This window comes from Dasypus novemcinctus, chromosome 2 (genome assembly GCF_030445035.2).
Source record: "Dasypus novemcinctus isolate mDasNov1 chromosome 2, mDasNov1.1.hap2, whole genome shotgun sequence".
NCBI lineage: Eukaryota > Metazoa > Chordata > Mammalia > Cingulata > Dasypodidae > Dasypus > Dasypus novemcinctus.
Genome location: NC_080674.1, coordinates 63,353,273 through 63,371,443, shown reverse-complemented (window position 1 = coordinate 63,371,443; position 18,171 = coordinate 63,353,273). Strand labels below are relative to the sequence as shown.

The window sequence follows — 18,171 nt, the reverse complement described above, 5'->3', positions numbered from 1 at the left end:
GACATTTATTGAAAGCAAAGTGCTTGAAAATATTTTGAATTGCTATTAGTCTATCTAAAACTCCCAATGACAGTAATTTGTACCTGTAAAACTCATCAAAAAATACTTAATGAAAACTAAATTCACATTTCAAAAAAGTGCAAAAGTACCTGAGAAAAGTTTTTTAAAGTAATGTCAAAAAGTTTTAGAGTAGTAATTTCTTAATTTACAGGGAGATTTCCCCACTGGAAAATCTTTCAAATGTAGAGAGAGGTCAGTAAAATCATTTATGCTTCTCCATACAGATGTTCTAAGTCTTAGCCTTAGCTCTTCCCTTCTATATATTCCTGCCATCAGACTCTAAGACACTTGAACAGATCAAATGAAAACTACAGTCCAGTCTTCTGCCCGAAATTCAGGTTTGTCTGTACTTGCTGCACATCCCCAACAATTCCAAAGCATTATATCTAAAATCACATTTACCTCATCCCCTCAAAAGCAAATAATTTGTTTTTCCGCCTTCCCAATTAATGAAAGGGAAAAAAATTAATTTTAAATCAAGGAAAACAGAGTAGGAATGGAGAGTAAGTTTATGCAAAAAAGTCCTGAATATCAGGGAAATTGCATGCAAGGTACAAGGGACTGCACAAATCATGACAGTCTATCACCACTGGAAACCACTACATGTAATGCAAGAAATCTTTCCAAAGCAGAGAATTACTATTCAGATGTACTAAAAACAATATTCCAGGAAAAATATATGAAAGTTGTTTTGAAAAGTACTTAGGTTATACAGGATGAAAATATGAAGGTGAAATTTGAAACCTTTCACTACGATTAACATAAACCACATGAAAACAATGAAAAAGTTTTTAAAAGAATAAAAGAACTAAACTAAGAAACTGAAGAGGCAACTTACCTGAACAAGATGAATAAGTGTTGTCAAAATAGCACATCTTAACATATTGTGCTCTTCACTCTGCTTCCAGAGAAGAGGCAAATATTGAACTAAACATCCTACATACGGCCGAATCTACCACAACAAAAGGAGGGGAAACAATAGAATCCTATTAGTAAAAATTGCAGTTTATTTCCAGACAAATTCACAGAAACAATATTAAGTACCTGACAGCAAGTATTTAATATGCAGCAGATGTAATATATTAAGCATACATCCCTTTAAAAATATATCGACAATATGTTGACATACAAGCCTCAATAGTAAATATTTTCAATCAATTTTAAACCAGTATCAAATTTATTTAGTGAATTAAAATTTATGAAATAGAAAACAATATACTGAAACAAATGATTTCTTTGGAGGTATCAATAGAAGGTGCTATTATATCCTGATTCTTTCCTAATAAAACAGCTTACCTAACTGGAGATTATACTATGTTTTAAAAAAGATTTGGCACTTATTCATTCATTCAGCAATTATCTAATGGACATCTTCTAAATATCAGACCCTGAGGACAAAATACTGAAAAAAGAAAAAGGATATAAATAAAGATATGCAAAACCTTACAAAGGTACGAGCAATGATGAAGGTGAATGGAATGCACAGTGAAAGCACAGAGATAGGAAACAGTTCTCAAAGAATAAAATTATTAAGTCCACTATGAATTAGGTTAAACTTTTAAAAAATATACCCTGGGAAGTGGTTATGGCTCAAGGGACCAAGCTCCCACCTATAACATGGGAGGTCCCGAGTTTGGTTCCCAGTGCCTCCTGGAGAAAACAAGGAAGACACTGACCTGGCACAATGGGCAGGTGCAGCAAGTGACACAACAAGATGATGCAGCAAAAAGACACAAAGAGGAAAGACAATGAGAGAGACAACAAACAAACCAGGGAGCTGAGGTGGCTCAAGCATTGAGCACAACTCTCCCACGTGGGAGGTCCCAGGTTCAGATCCCAGTACCTCCTAAAGAAAAGACAAGCAGACACAGACAGCACCCAACAAATGGACACAGAGAGCAGACAGCAAGCACAAACAATGAAGCAGGGAATAAAAAAGATTTAAAAATCTTTAAAATATATATACACACACACACACCCTGAAACACTGCACAGCTTGACAACAAGTTTCTTGAAAAATAAAATGGATCAACACTGAAGCTGGTTCCAGGCTTAGGAACACAGTATTTGAAATTGCTCTGACAAGAGAAATCCTTGGTAATAAAATAAATATTGGATCATCACAGCTTCAGTACTATCTATTTCAATCTCACAAATTAAAATTTAAAAACTGTTCCTAGAAAGGATTATAGTTTCTTTATTATGCTTCTAAAACATCATACACTAATAAAAAAACTATAGGATATGATCCTTTTCTCCTGGAGTAGAAGTAACAGAAAGATGAGTTAAATATTTGCCTAAATATTTCAGAGAGAGAAGACTGAATAAATATTAAAGACTCTTACTTATTATGTATTACCTTATTTTCAAATCTTGAATCATACTATTTTTAATAATTAATATTTACTGAGTAGTTATTCAATTTTGCTAGGTGCTCTAATTTAAAGATGACTCTGATTAGCTTACAGAAGATTGATCAGTATGTAAAAACACAGATCAAATTAAGTACTCAACTCATTCATACTCAACTAAAAACAACAGCCAGTTCTATGGAAAAGGGGGAAAAAAACTAGTTTTGAGCAAAAAGAGAAGATATTTTCCAAGGAATGACACAAGGAATGTATATAACCAAAGTACCCAGTAATAGCTGAAAGCCATAAAATATTTTTATTTCAATCTTAACTATTCATTAGAATACATAATGTTCTAAATTAAATTAATGCTTCTAAAACAATAGTCCAAAAATAACCCAGAGGCACTATTGCAAATAAACAAAAAAAGTGGTTGGAGGGGCCTGGGTATTAAAGGAAACCAGAATGTGAAATGAGAGCCAAACCCATTCCAATGTGTTAGAAATAGGAGGCTAAAAAGTACAATATTGGGGCAACTAAGGAAATCTGAATGGGGATTTTTTTTTTAGGTACCAGGGGCTGGGGAAAGAACCAGGAACCTCCTATATGGGAAGCCAGCCCTCAACCAATAAGCCACATCAGCTCCCTGAGTTGGTTTTGCTTGTTGTTTGCTTTCATTTTCCTTAGGAGGCACCAGGAACCGAACCAAGGACATCCTGAGTGGGAAACAGGGGCTCAACTGCTTGAGGCACGTCCAGTTCCCAAATAGGGATTTGATATTAGATATTAATATTGCATCATTGTTCAATATCCTGATACTAATCACTGTAACATGGTTAGTTACAAAAGGGATATACATCTCCTAAGAAGAAGATAGAACAAATATGGTAAAATGCTAATAACTCATGAATCTAAATGAAGGATATAAGGATACTTTCTATTCTTACAATTTTCCTATAGGTTTGAAATTTTTCAGATGAAAAGATGTAAAAGAAAAACTATTAACCATATATAATTCTGAAACTAATTATAACTCAGGTTTGATTCTGATATGCCAATATCAATCATTTGTATAACATCCAAAAACACATGGAATTAAGAGTGTTTCATAGCCAACAAGCTAAATAATAGTAACACTATAACTGAAACTGAACAATCAGCACAGAATGACTGAGATACAAAAAGTAAATGTTGGAGAGCGGATGTAACTCAAGTAGTTGAGAGTTGATTATGATGTTTGAGGTCCCCGGTTTGATCCCTGGTACCTTTTAAAAATAAAACAAGAAATGAAAAAAACCAGCTCTCATTGGGGAGTGGATGTAGCTCAGTGGTTGACTGCCTACTTTCCATGTATGAAGTCCTGGGTTCAATCCCCAGTACCTACGAAATAAATAAATAAATAAATAAATGCACTATCATCTTTTGGCCCAGCCCCAAAAGCAACAGAATTTGGGGGGAAAGTGTTACAAGTATTACTCTTAAAAGTTAGTTCGCTTATAGGAGATTTCACTTTAATAACACATTACTGAAAACATGAAAAATCAATTATGTGGCAATCTGACAAATGTTTTAAGCAGAATTCCACCTCCAGGGGCTTAAAAAATATATGTAAACCCCTAATATCATCACATCTTTTAGACAAGTTTCAATAGAATATTTAATACTTCCAAAACTCCCTTAATTTTGCTCTTTTGCTGCAGAAATGGACAAGTTCAAAGACTATCTACCTAACCATCATATCTGATGATTTGCATTGTTAAGTAAAACTAAATGGCCCCTTGCACTGGGCAATGCTGGAAGATGACTTCTTTCCCAGAAGAATTTCTCCAGAAAATAGAAACAATTGACCTGCAGGAGTTTTCTTAGAAAACAGAGCACACACTTACAGGGCTGCTGGTAAGCAACACCTGGTGATAAAACTAGTTTCAGCCCAATAGAGATAGCGTGTCAGAATGGAGACACATACCACACTAACCAATGTACCTCTGTTCCCCACTTTGCAAGACCTCTCTATGTAAATGGAAACAATGTCAGCCCCATTTTGTAAAACACCCCACCCCCATGGGAACTTAATGTCAGCCAGTCAGAACATTTCCTCACTTGCCTCTGTATTGGCCCTATATGACCTTCCCTTTTTCACCTCCTTGGTGGCACTCTCTTCTATTTTCTGAGTGGAATGCTGCCCAATTCATTGCTCAATAAAGCCATGAGATCCTAAACTGCATGAAAAGCTTTTCTTTTATCAGCATCTTTTTTCCAACTATATTGTATTTATGGGATCTGTGTACTGAAGGAATTTAATTATAGAATTTCAACTTCTTTAAAAATGGAGAAATATAATAGGCAAATAATTGCATACCATGATACAAAGATGGTGACTTCATGGAAAACTTCAAAATTAAACCATGTGTCAGGGAGCACTGTTGTAAAATGGCCTAAAATGTTTCCACCCCAATGGACAAAAATCAAATTTGCCATATGAAACACAGTTGAAGGATATATATAAATAATGGGGTTATTCAGTTTAACATAAGAAAAAGATGAAGAATCACACTACTGAAAATATTTTTCTTAACTATTTCCTATTTTGTTCCGCATTCTGAATACAAAACCTACCACTAGATAAATATAACTTACTGTTACTTACTGATGAGATAGTCACCTGAGCTGCTTAGGCTATCTGTGCTCTGAAAAAAGTGTGGATAGAAATGCAGAAGCAGTTTTAAATTTATAAGCAAGAATTTGACCTTTTAAGGAAAAAGGTTTTGCTAGAGATATGGGGAAATGCAGATAAGAAAATTCATTTCTACTAAACTAAACTAAGAAATTTCCATTAGCCAAATGATATCTAAATAAAATGATAGAAAATGTCCAAATTTTGTTTTTACAATCCATTTTTTAAACAATATTGCAATTTTATAGTGCTCTATAACCACAATGCCCTAGCTAAGTAACAGAATCAGATACTTGAACAAACTGAGATCTTCCGGGCTTTAAAACCAGACTTTTGAGCCTGATAAGTAGAAGTTTTGAATAAAGATAATAAAATTAGTTAATTAGGGTTTAAAAGAGTCAATATTGTATGACACTTAATTGGCATCTGGAGAAATGAGTTTAAAGCACAACCGGAACTATCAGAATGACCAAACTCTCTCAATATTGTTTATAAACCAATATTGGAATAAAATAATTAATATAGGAACCCCAAATTCTATAGATATAAAAAATATTATGATTACTTTTATACACCAGTATCTAGGTTTGCTCAAAATGAGTAACAATTGACTCAGAACTACCACTGGAGTTGCATAATGTTGAGTTTGCAACTCAACATTTGGATACCGGCACTACCACTAAGACATATAAGCTTTGACAAGTTCCTTAAAGTTTCAATTAGTTTGCAATAATGTCTAAACATTCCTGCTGTCCCACCTTAAGACTGCTAAGAGAGTTAAATGAGAAATATATGCAGAGCACTTGGCACAGATGTTAGGACCTCGTCACTGTTCAAAAAATAATAGCTACTCACATTAAATGCTTTAAACATGAAAGAGATAATAGAGATTTAGCTAATAAGCAGGCTCAACATGTCCATATTCACTAGTAGCAGATCCCTATAAACAATCAGATGCAGTGGTGAACTAAGGTATAAGAAGTCACTGGATAATTACAATGTAGTTACCTGGATTATCAATTTTTCACAGAGATTAGGAGTGATAAGGAAAGGTAAATAATTTAACTGTTAAGAACTTTACACATCATTTTTTATATTAAACATGAGTATAATATAGCCTGGATTGTAAAACGTACTAAATTTTTAAGGTAAAATCAGCAGGCTTCCTAGAAAATTTACATAAACTGGCAGACAGTTGTGCCTATGCCCTGAATATCGAGAAGGATCATTAAGTTGAAAAAGGATCTGCTAAGAGAGGGAAATTTATGTTTTCTAAAAACCTCTATCTTGGTATTCCAGCTTCTTAAAATCCTAATTTTCTTAGTGATGTATTTTTTTAAAAACACAATAGGATAATCAGTTTTAAATAACACAATGCTGAAACTACCTATAAATTAGAAGCATTTTAATATTTTAATTTTTAAACACCGTAGACAAAGAAAAGCTATTAATGAATTCTACATACACTTTACTTACCTTTCTGACATGTATTTCATCTTTAACAACAAAATTACCTGCATGTTGACTCTTTCAATCACGCAAGAAAGGACATGCAAAACATGCATCTTTGTGTCACATTCCGTAACTTGTTGCAGTAACTGAAAAAGTAGTGTGAACATGGTTTCCAAATACTGTGGGTAGGGGGGAAAAAAAGGTTTGGGATAGAAATGTAAAGACCTCTATATACATGCAGATAGAAATAAAATAATAAAATTAAATTAAATCATAATGTCACAGCAATAAATGCCAAACAAACGTGAAGTCCAAACCTTAGCATTACCTAAACAACTTCAAATTGTTCAAGGTGCTAATATTTAAGACAGTGGTTTTTCTTTATTACTGCTAAATGTTGTCTGTTTTAGTGTTTAGTCTACAAAATGAATGTTTCAGAGGAAAATTATGTCTAAACTGTATGAGTTTAAATTGTATATTGCTAACTAAATTGTTCAGTGTCTAGTCAATGCTCTTCCACATATGCCTGTTGACAATCACAAAATGTTTTGTTTTGCAAGGCCTACTCATTAAAGCAAAAAGAACACTAATTATTGCATTCAAATGCCAGTTATCTGATGTGGCCCTTAAAATATGCTCTACAGAGAAACATATTCATGTAGATACATATTTGTTATTCTAAGAATGACAGAATATCTATAATTAAGAAATAGAAAACAAATATTCTATATCTGGCTTTTAATTCCTAGAAGGTGAAAATTATATTAGGAATTAATAATCATAGGATGCCAGATACTTAAATAAAATGAATACTTGTTCTTTCTTTTTATACAGATTTCTAAAACATTTCTTTCCTCCAAAAATACCTAGGAATTCTTTTATTAAAGAAAATTAAACACTACAAGTTTCCTCATCTATGACCTCAATGAAAATATAGACAGACACTTTATCATATAATTTTCTTCTCACCTAGTCCTCTTCAAAAAAACAAACACTTCCGCCCCAATTTTACTGACATATTTAACAGTAAATACTGAGTACCAATTACGTGAAAACACCATGCTGGGTGCTGGGAGCTGAATAAAGAATAAAAAAGATCTGCAAAACTTCATATTCGGCTATTCAAGTAATTTACAATCTAGTATAGAATGCAACCATATATTCACAAATAATTTAAGAAAGTAAACTAAGGAGTAAAAGTAGCACATACTCATAAAATGGAAATGCTAGATATCTTACAATTGTAAAGAAAAGAAAAAGGTGGGCACTCAACTTCAAAAAAAATGACAAGATGACAAGAAGCTAAATAGAAATGAGCAGAATGAAAGTAAACAGGGAAGAAGAGTTATTGGTGAAAAGCAATTGCCTCCAATTGACATGGAGAAGGTGGCCAAGGTAGTTTGCTGAGGGCAGGGAGAGGAAAGAAGAGATATGATATGGGGGTATTTTCGGGACTTGGTGTTGTCCTAAATGATATTGCAGGGACAGATGCTGGACATGATATATCCTGCCATAACCCACTGAATGGACTGGGGGAGAGTATAAATGGAAACTACAACGTAAACTATAATCCATGCAGTGCAGCAGTGCTCCAAAACATATTCACCAAATGCAATGAATGTGCCAAAATGATGAAAGAGGTGTTGATGTAGGAGGAGTAGGGAGGTGCAGGGTGGGGTATATGAGAATCTCATATATTTTAATGTAACATTTTTTGTGATCTACATATCTTCAAAAAAATACAATAAAAAAATTTTTAATTGCCTTCAAAAATCCAATATACTTTTAAATTTAGCTTTAACAAATAATATATAATTTCAGCTATAAAATAATACTTAATATTCAAAAGATACAGACAGTAATTTTTATAAAACCTGAAAATCAATATTCTTACCGGTAGAAATTGATCTGTTCTAAACTCAAAATCATCAACTGGTGAAGAGCAGTTAAGGAATGCCGAGCACAAATATATGAGGTTTATCAGAATAAAATACATAAAAAAACAAATATAATAAACCAAGCAAAAACTGTATTTTAATCTCATAAATTAATTTCAAAAAGAAATTCCCAACTTAAAGTTCTTAACAAAATTCTTTGCAGTGAGATTATTTTTACATTTTTCAAAGGATATTTAACTTCAGAGTGGTAGCTGTTTCAATCCGAACCTAAAAGAAAGTTTACCATAAGGTTTTAGTCATTTCAAAAATACTAAACACCATGAATATCAAATAAAAGAATGTACTCCAAATTACTTTTACTCTTTTTTGTTAATATTAAAGTCACAGAGTATATTAACATCAAGAAATAAAAGGACATCCTACTTATTTTTCATCAATAACTAAAAAGGAAAGGAAATTCTCATCTATTCCGACATGTCTCAGTTTCCCACCATTTGCTTATCGAGCCTTAAACCACTGGGTGTTTCCAGGAAGAAAATAATTTGCCATAAGGTATGTGAAGAGAGTGGTAAGAATAGTACAAAGGTGATGGCATAGAGAGAAAGGAAGGTTGAGAAGTAGGAAAACAAAGCAAGGTGAGGTTGGAGAAGCTGGAAGATGTACAAATGAGGGGTGAGAAAAAAGTAAAGGAGAAAGAAAGTGAATGGGAAAAGAAAAAGAACGAAAAAATTCCCACCTATAATCTTGATTATAATAAATCTTGAAATATACAAAAGGTATATCCTGAGATCTTCTAAATCTCCAAGTTCATGAGAAGTGAAAGGTTTGCACAAGGCTCCTGACCCTCTCAAATCATATTTTCTTTGTCAATCAGGCAAGTAATATCACAATATAAGCTCCTGATGATCTTTCAAGTTTTAGCTCTGACTTGCTCAGCCATTTTGGAATTAACTAACAAACTTATAATTTCTACATAAAGTAACATGAATCCAAGCGAGGACTAAACTCTATATTCTATGCTTTAAAATATATTAAAAACTTCTAATTTCCTGACTAAGAGGCTTTATTTTCTTACATGCTATACACTTCAAGTATCTATACCAATTGGTTTCCTCTTCATACCCATCTTTTTCACAAAGAAACCAGTTTTAATCATTTTCTAAAACTTTTGAGGTCTTGGAGATGCTATTTAGATTCATTTAACTAATGTTAAGTTCTCTACTAACAAATATACAGATTCCAAGAGACTACAGGATAGATGTTTTCTCACTTACCTTTTCTTTTATTCACTGCCTCTTAAAGCACTGTAAATACCTCCAGATTTTTAAATGATTTAACAAATTAGCTCATTATCTAATATGCACAAAGCTCTATGCCAAATGGTCCGTTATGAAATGCCCTTGTGAAAAGACTTTTTGTTCATGTATTTGAGCATAAACAACTATTATGTCTCAGGCATTAGCTTAGGTGTTACAGGGAAAAAAAACCCTGAATAAAACATACCTACTACTGCTCTTAGAGCTTACAGTTGGAAGAGACAAAAATTGATATTAATGATTACCAAAAAAAGTCTAATTTGAAAAAGTTATAAGCACTGGATAATTCCCTTGAGAACTTAAGTCCTAGTCATCTTTATATTCCTAGCACTTAGTACTATGGCATAGAGCTGGAACTGTGTTACCAATTTACTTTACTGACACCAGGAAATGAAAGTCACCCAAAAAAGGTAACAGGCAATCAAACTGGCAGCACCTAAGCCCAAATTTTCTCCTTTCTGACTTTCCTCCACAAAAGGACCATTTATTCCTGACACAAACTCAACCCCTAACCAACAATCTACATGAATAAGTACAGAAAACAAGAGACACATGTATCTTTTTTTCTTCTTAAAAAAAAGGGATATCAATGCAGTATTACTCGCAAAGAAAGAGGTAAAATGAATAATGACGATCTGTCTTACAATTATAGAAAGCCATTACACAGGGAAAACAAAAAGTACAAGGATTTTGAAGATACAGAAAAATTTAAAATGATATGACACAAATGAAAAATAAGAGCCAAACTGGCACTACCTGGACTATCAAAGAAGTACTTACCACAAAGAAAAAGGTGTTTGGCAGTGATTCACAAGTAATGAAAAAGAATCAAAACTTGAGTTTACAGAATGAAGAGCTGGAGAATAGAAGACTAATACAAGATGATCTTAACACAATTCCTAAGACATTACACACCACACTAGTACAACAGTTGCTCAAGATTAAACCTATCTCAACACCATAATAGCAGAATCCAAGCAAGAGAACAAAGGATCTGAATTCATCAGAATCTATATACTTTGTGTGAATATATACACAGACATATATACACAAACACACACATATACATACCTAGAAATATATGTGTACATATATGCTTGGGCACTTCTGTGTGTGTGTATAAATGTATGTATAGACTATCTTCTCACATTTCACTAGCTAGCATTTCACTAGCCAGATTGAAATCAAGCAGTATAACTATATGCTCTTGATCGCAAAGTTTTTTTTTTTTTAATTTCTCTCTCCCACCCCACCCCCTGCTGTCTGTTCTCTGTGTCTATTTTGCGGCATGTTCTTTGTCCGCTTCTGTTGTTGTCAGCGGCATAGGAATCTGTGTTTCTTTTTGTTGCGTCATCTTGTGTCAGCTCTCTGTGTGTGCGGCACCATGCTTGGGCAGGCTGCACTTTCTTTTGTGCTGGGCAGCTCTCCTTACGGGGCGCACGCCTTGCGCGTGGGGTTTCCCCTACACGGGGGACACCCCTGCGTGGCATGGCACTCCTTGTGTGCATCAGCACTGCGCGTGGGCCAGCTCCACACAGGTCAAGGAGGCCCGGGGTTTGAACCGTGGACCTCCCATATGGTAGACGGATGCCCTAACCACTGGGCCAAGTCCGCTTCCCGATCTTAAAGGTATTGGGGGAAAAAAAAGCCAAAATATGTAACATGAACTTGGTGGCTTACTTAACGTTGTAGTACTGAATAACAAAATAATGTAAAACAACTGTAAAAGACGTGAAAATGAGATCTAGCTATGAAAAGATATAATGATAAAGGTCTAAGGCTGAACCTAAAGAATCATTTCCTCAAATTATATTTCATGGATATCAATGTATTTCTCATTTTGGATAGTCACAATGCAAATTTACACGTTTAAAAGCTCAAACCAGTCCTAAAGTAAAGAGGTCTATTTGAATATTTAGCCTAGTGTTTTCTCAACTTATCTGGCCAGGAAACCCTTTTTCCCTAATAATGCTTACTAAAATCCTCCAGAACTAATGTTCTCTTTTTAAAGTGCTGGCCTAAAGAACACTTTTCTGTTTTCTTTTCTTCTCTTAGTATATTCAATGTAAGAAGAGTCTAACACCCAAGAAATTTCTATTTCCCACTGAAATTTAATCATTTGTAACATACTTTCTTTCTGATACTTTCTGACAGAAGAACAATATTTCCAAGTAGGAAAACAAAAAATTTAAATATTATAAATTCTTTATTCTAAAGCTATTAAAAAGAAAATTAATCGTAAGAAACAGTAATCTTAAAAAGTGCTAAGTTTCACTAATAACCTTCTAAATAACTGAAACACAGTAAAATAAAGTTCTCTTTTAAGTTTCTATGCTTTTACTATTTCATAATAATGATATTAAGAGTTAATTCTCAATTATTTTTGCAAAGTAGATGATAAACAGAAAATCTATCAGTTCTATTTGACTTTGGAATGTACCATGTTTCCACAAACAGATTTACCTTTCTAAATACATTTTCCTTCAGCAAACACTAAAAGTAGTTTATGTTACCATGAATATAAATGTAAAAAGGAGAGAGCTGTGGTTTGAAGCTTTGCTGAAAGACAGGGAAATCAGATGAGTTCAAACTAAAAAATGGGGAAGGAGTGGACACTGATAAATGATTAAACAAGATTATAATACAAATTTGGGAGAAAAATAATTTAATTTTATGTAAGAATAACTTAGGAAGCATAGAAGATAACCTGAATTCACATTTTGAAAAACTATACTGGAATTAAAATCTAAGTCCAAGAAAAAAATGTGCATTAAGTTACAAATAACATCCACTCAAGAATGCAATAAAGTACCAATAGAATAAAATTCCACACGGGATGACAATAACCTGGCAACATAAGATATCCCCTGGAAAACTCTCCTCTCAGAAACAATAAAAGGAGAAATCCTACTTCAATACCATAAATTTTTTTAAATTCCTAAAAGAATTCCAAAGCTTAAAAAAAAACTAAAAAATCAGGAAAAATTAATAAAAGTAAAATAGATCATAAGGTTACCTCAAATATAACAATGACAAACTATCCTTAATAAGAAAAAGAACCTGTTAAGCTATAAAGGGGTCTGAAAAAGCACCTTCTTTTTTTTACCTTACTAAATAATTATAAATGATGTTTACAACAGTGAGTTTGGTTAATTTTTTTTTTCAATGATCAGTGATGGAAAGGACAAACAATAATCAAAAGACTTCTCAATTCTCAAATCAAAGAGCTCACCAAGTTGAATACTACAGCAGCAAAAAACTACATACATTCTAAAAAAATATAGAAATCATTCTGAAACATAAGTTTCACATAAGTTAAACTTTAAAAAATAAATAACTCTTAAGGCACTTATGCAACGTACCACTAAGTCTTGATCTTGAAGCAAGTTACAAATTGCCTCATATAGCATGGGTCTTAAGTCAGACTTGAATTTCACAGAAATCCACTGACCAATGAGCCAAATCACCCTGCGTCGCAATGGCTTATACCTAGATAGGGGAAAATCATGAAATTAAAATGCTATATAGTTTAAGAAGTCTATTTCACTTAATATTTTTCATCATTTAAAATGTAAATGTTAAGAAATGCAACCTGTGTTTTTATATAAAGGTTCAAAAGCTACCCCTAAATATACACAGTAAAAAATTTACTAACAGTAAATTTCTAATCTAAATAAATGAAAATTTGTATACAAATATACTGTAACTTTGATTCTTCTGGATTTGAGAAATGTAATATAGATATGCACACAAAAAACAAAACTTTTGTTCCCACATAACCAAAAATAGTTAACTAGAATAGGAATAACTACCTAATGCTCCAAAAAACCCTTTATGTGGAAGTTACATGAAGTCTCAATAAAGGAGCTCCTATGTCCAACTTTCTAATTCCATTCTGTTAATTCCATAAAGATTATTTTCAGAGCACTGTGAGAGGCCTGTAGACTTACATAAAATATTCATATAAACTTAACATTGACTTTGGCTAAACTCTTTTATCTTTATATGAAGTGCCCAAATTACAAAATATGATACGGATTATCAAAAATAAGGATCTATGTTAAAAAGTTTTTTAAAATTTGTATTTTACATGTACATATATCTCTTTTTCTACTTTCATCTCTGCTAGGGGAAACAGAGGCTCTTTAGGCAAGGAGAAAAAATCATAAAGCTACAAACATTTGTTTCTAAGAATTCCATGCACTTAAATATCTTTCTGATATTACATAACTTTAAATGGCAATATGATAGTTATATATTGGGTGTAAATGGAACAAGCTAATGAATATACCATGTTTTCAGAAAATTTAAATCTTAAAACTATCAAGCACATAAAGATTTCTCATTAAACTTGCAAAAAAAGGAAGTAAGTGTTCCCTGTCTTCAAAAAGTTTATAAAACATCTATCAGAATAAAAGAATGCAAAATACATGTATAGTAGGACTCAGAAAAGACAGAGAGAAGAATAGGCAAAGGGAGCTGGAATTTTAACAGTCCTTAAAAGATAAACAACATTTGGGCAGAAAAATAATAAAACTGCCATTTCAAGGGTTAAGAACAATTTCAACAGTCACAGAGGTGAAAATAAACAAGATTTATGCAGAGCACAGTGAAGGTACCAAAAACCAGCAATTTTTGGACTGAGACCTTTGGGATTACCACATTCAACTCTCTAAAGAAGATGAAGCTTAGAAAGGTTAAACTGCAACATTGCAGTCACGTCAAGGCAAGTTAAAATTAGAGGCCAGTTTGTTCTACAAATTGTGGTCCTCGGATCAGCAGCATCATTATCCTGGGAGGTTAAAAGAATTGTACAATCTTGTTCCCTAACTAGACACACTGAATCAGAACCTTCATTTTACCAAGACCCTCAGATAATTCATAGGCACAGTAAACTTTGAGAAACACTGGTCTAGACCAGCTCTGTCCAACAGAAACATAATGCAAGCCAAACATGTAATTCAGAAAATTTTAAGAGCCACATTAAAATATATAAAAAGAAAAAAGTGAATAATAATTTTATTTATCCTAATAAACCAAAATATTATCATTTCAACAAGCAATCAATATATATTTTATACTTTCTCCGTTTTATACTTAAATTTAAATTAACAAAAATTAAAATTATAAAGTCATTTCCTCAGGGAGCAAGTGTAGCCCAGTTGGTTGAGCATCTGCTTCCCATGTACAAGATTTCAGGTTCAATTCCAATGCCTTCACAAAAAAATAGTCATTCCCTCAGCTGCACTAAGTACCAACTGCTCAATAGTCACATGTGACTATGGCACTGCACAGTTTATGTCTATACTAAAAAGCCTCTAGGGCTTAAGGACAATCAAGCCACAGCACCTGACTCATTACTGACAGCTTTTACTCCAGCACAGAACTCCTTACTAGCTCCCTGGGGACAGAGGTAGAGTCTGTCTTACTTACCAATGCTTCTAGAGGACCTGGTAAATTGCAACTGTACAAAATATTTGTTGACTGATGACTGAATAACTGAATGGATAAATAGCCACTCACTGGTCAAAATTACTTTTAAAGCACGTCCAGCACTACAATTCTATTACTTAGCAAATAATCATTAATATATTAACACATGCTAAATATCCTGATAGGCACCAGGTATGCAGCAGTAAATAAAAAGAATTTGCACACTTCATCAAACCAAGAAAAAGACACTTGGAATAATCTTCTTACTCTCCAATTATTAATTAATTTTTTAAAACTATGAAAGATTTTTTTCCTTCCTTTTACTCATTCAATATCTAAATTTAATTAGACAACTACACAAATGCATATAAAATCGGGCTAAAGTCCTTCTAATATGACATACGGATCTCTACTATTGATTTAGACGTTCAGTAAGAACCCAAAATGTCTCCAAAATGCTCTTGAACATGGGGTATCTACTTCCTACCCTGCTCTCTCACCCAAATATTTGCAGTATGTTTTCTGTAACTCCAAAGCAGTCACCTTTCGTGGATGTTGTTTTAATTAGGCTACTACTGATAGCAAGCTAAGTCTCCAATTGGCTTTCTTTTGTGTATACTTTCTTTCTGGGACTAAAGGGACCTCTATCCTCCCTTACCCTTCCATAAAGTCCTACTCTTTTTCTCTCGCAAATTATCTTATAGAACATCAAATGCCATGATTCACATTTTAAGTTAAATAATATAAGAGTAATCTGTTTTGCTTAGTTTTCAGATAAAAAATTCACAAGTCTTACTCCTTTCTACACTACACACTATCTGTGATTTTTTAAGTTAAACAATTTTAATGCCTTCTTGGTATCAGTAGAAAATCCATAAAGCAAAATAAGCATAAAATAAATATAAAATTTTATACTTGCCTATTGTGAATGACTTGCAATTCTGGAAGAAGTTGGTTTTTAAACCACTGATCAAAATCAACACTGTCAAACAGCTCATAAGCAGCTAATCCAACAGCATTATATACTAAGGAGGAAATTGAGGGGAAAAATTTTTAATTTTAGATATTGGGCTTTAGTCAATTGTTAAATTTCATTAATACAAAATGGTCTTACATAGAAGTTAAGCCTTAGGGACTATTTTAAAACATATAACACGTTAATAAAGGGAATAAGCAGCATGTTAATCAGAGAGATTATTTAAATAGACATTTTAGAAACACTTTTTTATTTTACTCCAAGTTTTTCCTAAATATTCCTCAGTGCTTTCAAACAGAAAATAAAATCATTTTTTAAATATTCAAGCCAAACTATTAAAATTATATAAAACAATCTCTTTCCAAATGGATGTGATATTTTATGATCTGGTTCCTGCTTACCTCTCTCCAGCCTTCTCACTACTTTATAATCCCTTAACATCTATGTTCCTATTAAACCAAAATACTAACAATTCAAAACTTAATTGTGTTTTCTTATCTTACTTTCAATTTTTTTGTACATATTGCTCCTTCGGCCTGGAACCCTCTTCCTATACCCTCCCTTGCATAACTAACTCATACTCATTCTGAGTTCTCACATTAGACTTCTCTAGCTTTTCCCTTAGCACACCAAAACTACCTTTTGTTTTTCCACAATACTATCCGATTATTACTATTTTAACATTAATTATCTAGTACTATGTTATAATTATCTGCTTCCTTGGTTATTTCCCCCACTAGTTAGTTCCTGTATTTTAGCTACCCTTGTATCCTAACAGTACCTGCCAGAAAAACAGACAACTATAGAAAAAATAAATGCTTCTAAATCACTCAAGTTTAACATACCAGCATCTTTGATTAACAGTGCATTCATATCTTCCACATTGGTGGGCCCTGAAAAAGTATCAGTAGAGGAAAATAAAAATGAGTGTTTATTTGAACACATTTTATTTTAAACTCTATTTGTTAGTTTTTCGATTCAAATAAGTGCTACATACTTTGTGACATCAAATATAAGATAGGTGTAATGGGGTGGGTCTAAGATTTATCATCATCACTATTAGAGAGCATAGGTACAAAATGCCAAGCCATAAATAATTTTAAAAATCATAAAACAGATTTTTAAAATGTTTTGACAAGCAATATCCTGGAAAAACATATACCACAAATGACTGTTATACCCTTACTATGAAAGAAAATTTTAAAAGAGCAAAGAAAAAGAACAGGCACCACCACAAAAGAAGTCCTTAACATAAAAATAAAGCAGGTTATGACAATACATTAAATTTTTACATCTTTAAAAATAAGCATAATAAAAAACTTGACTGAAAGTTCATTTCCCCCTGATTTCTAATTTAAACAAAACAAAAGCCTAAATGTTAAGCTGTAACAATGAAAAAGGAAATTGGCAACATAAAATTTTAAGTAAGAAGTTACCATTCTTCTAGTATGATCTCCTACCAATCTGCTAGAAATAACAGTTCATACAGCTTTAGAGTTCTTTAGAGTTTAGGTCATAAATTTCCAAGCAAATTCTACTCACTGACAGAATTTTTGAAAACTTAAAACAAATCCCTATCAAAACCATATAACTTTAATCAAGGCACAACAACTAATCCTAAGATATTCAAGAGAACAAAAATGGAAAGGTGCTAGAAGACATAAATCTAGGTTGTATTTCTATTTCAACTAATTTCTATTTCTTCATATCTTCCAAACTCCAATGACTTTAGTCCCTGGCTCAGATTCTCACTCCATCCCCATAAAGTTTGGTGTCGTAGAGGGCTAATACCTCTTTATGACCACTAACCACTAGATTTACTGTTTCATTTACCTCCTTCTCCAAGCTAGACTGTTGCTCAGCTATTTCAGCAATGAATTCACTAATCTCCCAAGATCAAATGACATCCCATCCACCCCCAGCTACTTTCCAACAAGAAAATGAAACACATTTTATATATATTTATATATATATGGGAGCCTGAGTCTACTGTCCCCACCTCAAAAATTCT

At 32.9% G+C, this 18,171-nt stretch overlaps 1 protein-coding gene across 1 annotated transcript in view; it reads right to left on the bottom strand.

The window, feature by feature from the left end:
• Positions 1-18,171, bottom strand: part of IPO11 (importin 11) — a 256,004-nt gene that overhangs the window by 120,284 nt on the left and 117,549 nt on the right. The window contains exons 14-20 of the mRNA XM_058309280.2: positions 17,006-17,053; positions 16,104-16,209; positions 13,114-13,240; positions 8,669-8,702; positions 8,432-8,472; positions 6,600-6,716; positions 899-1,012 (exon numbers count right to left, since the gene is read on the bottom strand). Of these exons, the coding sequence (XP_058165263.1) occupies positions 899-1,012; positions 6,600-6,716; positions 8,432-8,472; positions 8,669-8,702; positions 13,114-13,240; positions 16,104-16,209; positions 17,006-17,053 (587 nt within the window). The remainder of the gene's footprint in view (positions 1-898; positions 1,013-6,599; positions 6,717-8,431; positions 8,473-8,668; positions 8,703-13,113; positions 13,241-16,103; positions 16,210-17,005; positions 17,054-18,171) is intronic.